Genomic DNA, 3,271 nt, shown 5'->3' with positions numbered 1-3,271 from the left:
ATCTCTAGCCGCTTTATCCTTCTACAGGGTCGCAGGCAAGCTGGAGCCTATCCCAGCTGACTACGGGCGAAAGGCGGGGTACACCCTGGACAAGTCGCCAGGTCATCACAGGGCTGACACATAGACACAGACAACCATTCACACTCACATTCACACCTACGGTCAATTTAGAGTCACCAGTTAACCTAACCTGCATGTCTTTGGACTGTGGGGGAAACCGGAGCACCCGGAGGAAACCCACGCGGACACGGGGAGAACATGCAAACTCCACACAGAAAGGCCCTCGCCGGCCACGGGGCTCGAACCCAGGACCTTCTTGCTGTGAGGCGACAGCGCTAACCACTACACCACCGTGCCGCCCGCCGCCCCATGTATTATAATAATAATAATAATCGCTGGCTTTTTTGGTGGTATATCAGATATATTGCATTCAGCTACTCGTCTTCGACTCGTTCAGTATCATGCTAGCTGAATGGAATATATCTGATATACCACTCAACGCCAGCCAATATTATTTCATTCAGATCTGTGATGTATTTCGTATGAAAAATGTGAGCTTTTCAACAAGAGAAGATAAACTTCATATCTTCAAGCCAACATGTGATTTTCTTTTTATTTTATCTAATGGACACATTCACAAACAAAAAGTACCCGAATTTATCAACACAATTCATTGATTTTCTCACGACTGACATACAGAGATTTAGTATAATTATAATGTACAGTCAATTTAGTATAATTTTGGTTCAAAACGTCACTCTTGAACATCTTGATTTAGCTTAAGCTAATTTATGTTTGTTAAAAGCTAATTTATGGTTTAGCTAAAATGATTAGCTACTGCCTAAAGCCTTGTTTTCACGATTTTAATTAGCTATGCAGTCCACTTTTCTTTACAAACTGAAAAAGACAACGTGCTGTGACTTTCTTTTTTTATTTTAACCTCTCTGAAATAAAGGGGAATAAGGATGGAAGGAAACAAACAAACAAAAGAAGGAAAGGGGAACTAAAAACAGCGCGACGCTGTTTCATACGGACACATTTAACCGTCGAACAGCTTTAAAACTAGAGTTCCGGAAGTGGAGTGTGTTTGAATTTATTTTACGCTAAGAAAGATTACATTTGTTTGTGATATTTTTTGCGTATTGTACTTAAAATGGGGAAACGACAGCACCAAAAAGATAAGATGTAAGTTCAGATTAACCATCCTGTTTTTTTTAATTTACGCGGTTTTCTATCGTGAGCTAACTGCTAGTTTGCTAGCTGTGAATTTAAATTGACCAACAATTCAGGAGAACATAAAACTCTCTTATTTAATTTAAAGTTAGAATTAAAAAAAGACTTAATCATGATTTCAAATGTGATGTGAAGCCTTTTTTTAAAGCCACAAATAGTTCAGCGTTTCTCTCCTTTTTATATATATATATATATATATATATATATATATATATATATATAAACAATATTTGGAATCCTATATCACAGAAGCAATAAACTTGTCTGAAAATAGAAGATAAAATCGTCTGAAATAAGAATAAAAATAAAAGAAGTTTAAATAAGGCAAAAAAAGCTTCAAATAAAAGCAAAATGAAGTGATATATATGAATGAATATAAAAAGTTACATGCTTGAAATATTCAGATTTTTCTATTCTGTTCAGAAAATATTTTTTGCAGTTTGTTATAAATATCTACCACATATTACAATATTGGTAGACATTTTATATTTTGGTTCGGGGAATGACATGCGACCTTTGACCTGGAGTTTCATGTGGTTATAATGTCAATTCCCTGTTGATATTTATTGGTAAACTATCCATCCGTCCATCCATCCATCCACTGGACAGAGAGAAATATGAGAAACCATACAAAAAGAGGGACAGTGAGAGACAGAAAAAACAGAGAAAGACACAAAAAGAAAGATGTAGAAAGACAATAAGACAGAAGAGAGAAACAGAGAAAGAAAGTCAGTGAGAAAGAGACAGAGTGAGAGATAAAAGACAAGCAGAGAGAGAAAGAAGGAAAGAGATCAAGAATGAGATACAAGAGGATGGAGAGATACAAGAAAAGATACAAGCAGAGAGAAAAAAAAAAGAGAAACCATACAAGGAGGGACACAGAGAGGAAAGAGAGAGAGAGACAAAGTCACAAAGAAAGATGTAGAAAGACAGCGAGACAGAAAGGGAGAGACAGAAAGTCAGCAAGAAAGAGAGACAAAGTCAAAGAAAGAAACAAAAAGACAGTCAAAGATAAAGAGAAAAAGAGAGAGACAAACAAGGAAAGGAGAAGGAAGCAGCGAGAGGAAGAGGGAAAGAGATCAAGAAGAGATACAAATATATGAGAAACTATACAAGGAGGGAAACAGAGGGAAAACAGAGAAAGAGAGACACAGATTGAGAAAGAGACAGTCAAAGAGAGAACTGGAAAAAGACAAAGGCAGCAAGAAAGCGAGAGACAGAAAGACAGTCAGAGAGATGATAGGAGAAAGTCAGAAAGAAAGAGAAAGTCATAGATAAAAGAAGAGAAGCAGAGAGAGAGAGAGAACTTAAGAACTACACTAAAAGATTCAATGATACAATAAGAGAAAGACAGAGAGAAAGAAGGATAGAGGACAGACAGATACAGAGGGAGACTCAGGCAGTGAGTGTGACAGAAAGACAGATGGACAGATTGTACGTGTCAAAAAATAAGCAGCGTATAAAGAGCTGATGCTTCAATAAAACTCACTGACGTCGACGCGCATGAAAGAGAGAGAGAGGGAGCGCACCTAGGAAAGCCACCAAAACCAATTTCACACTCTGAATGCTATTCAAATTGTTGGAAGAGTCACATATTCAGATGATTTTAGTTTTAATCACCAAACTTTACTCAGCTGAGGAACTTAAATGACATCATTAGGAATCATTTCAGTATTTCATTTTATGAGCGACCTGTGGTGAATGTGACGACCCTGGAGTCTCATAAGGCAGTGGGTAAGCCTCAGGAGTATGTGTATGTAAAATATATATATATATATATATATATATATATATATATACACACACACAGTGGGGCAAAAAAGTATTTAGTCAGCCACCAATTGTGCAAGTTCTCCCACTTAAAAAGATGAGAGGCCTGTAATTTTCATCATAGGTATACCTCAACTATGAGAGACAGAATGGGGGGAAAGAATCCAGGAAATCACATTGTAGGATTTTTAATGAATTAATTGGTAAATTCCTCGGTAAAATAAGTATTTGGTCACCTACAAACAAGCAAGATTTCTGGCTCTCACAG

At 36.9% G+C, this 3,271-nt stretch overlaps 1 protein-coding gene across 1 annotated transcript in view; it reads left to right on the top strand.

The window, feature by feature from the left end:
• Positions 1-1,043: 1,043 nt before the first annotated feature.
• The window catches only part of ppil2 (peptidylprolyl isomerase (cyclophilin)-like 2), a 166,461-nt gene continuing 164,233 nt past the window's right edge, over positions 1,044-3,271 (top strand). The window contains exon 1 of the mRNA XM_060907425.1: positions 1,044-1,185. Coding sequence (XP_060763408.1) covers positions 1,154-1,185 — 32 coding nt within the window. The 5' untranslated portion in view covers positions 1,044-1,153. The remainder of the gene's footprint in view (positions 1,186-3,271) is intronic.

The sequence above is a fragment of the Neoarius graeffei genome, chromosome 24 (assembly GCF_027579695.1).
Source record: "Neoarius graeffei isolate fNeoGra1 chromosome 24, fNeoGra1.pri, whole genome shotgun sequence".
NCBI lineage: Eukaryota > Metazoa > Chordata > Actinopteri > Siluriformes > Ariidae > Neoarius > Neoarius graeffei.
This window is presented reverse-complemented; position numbering and strand designations above follow the sequence as displayed.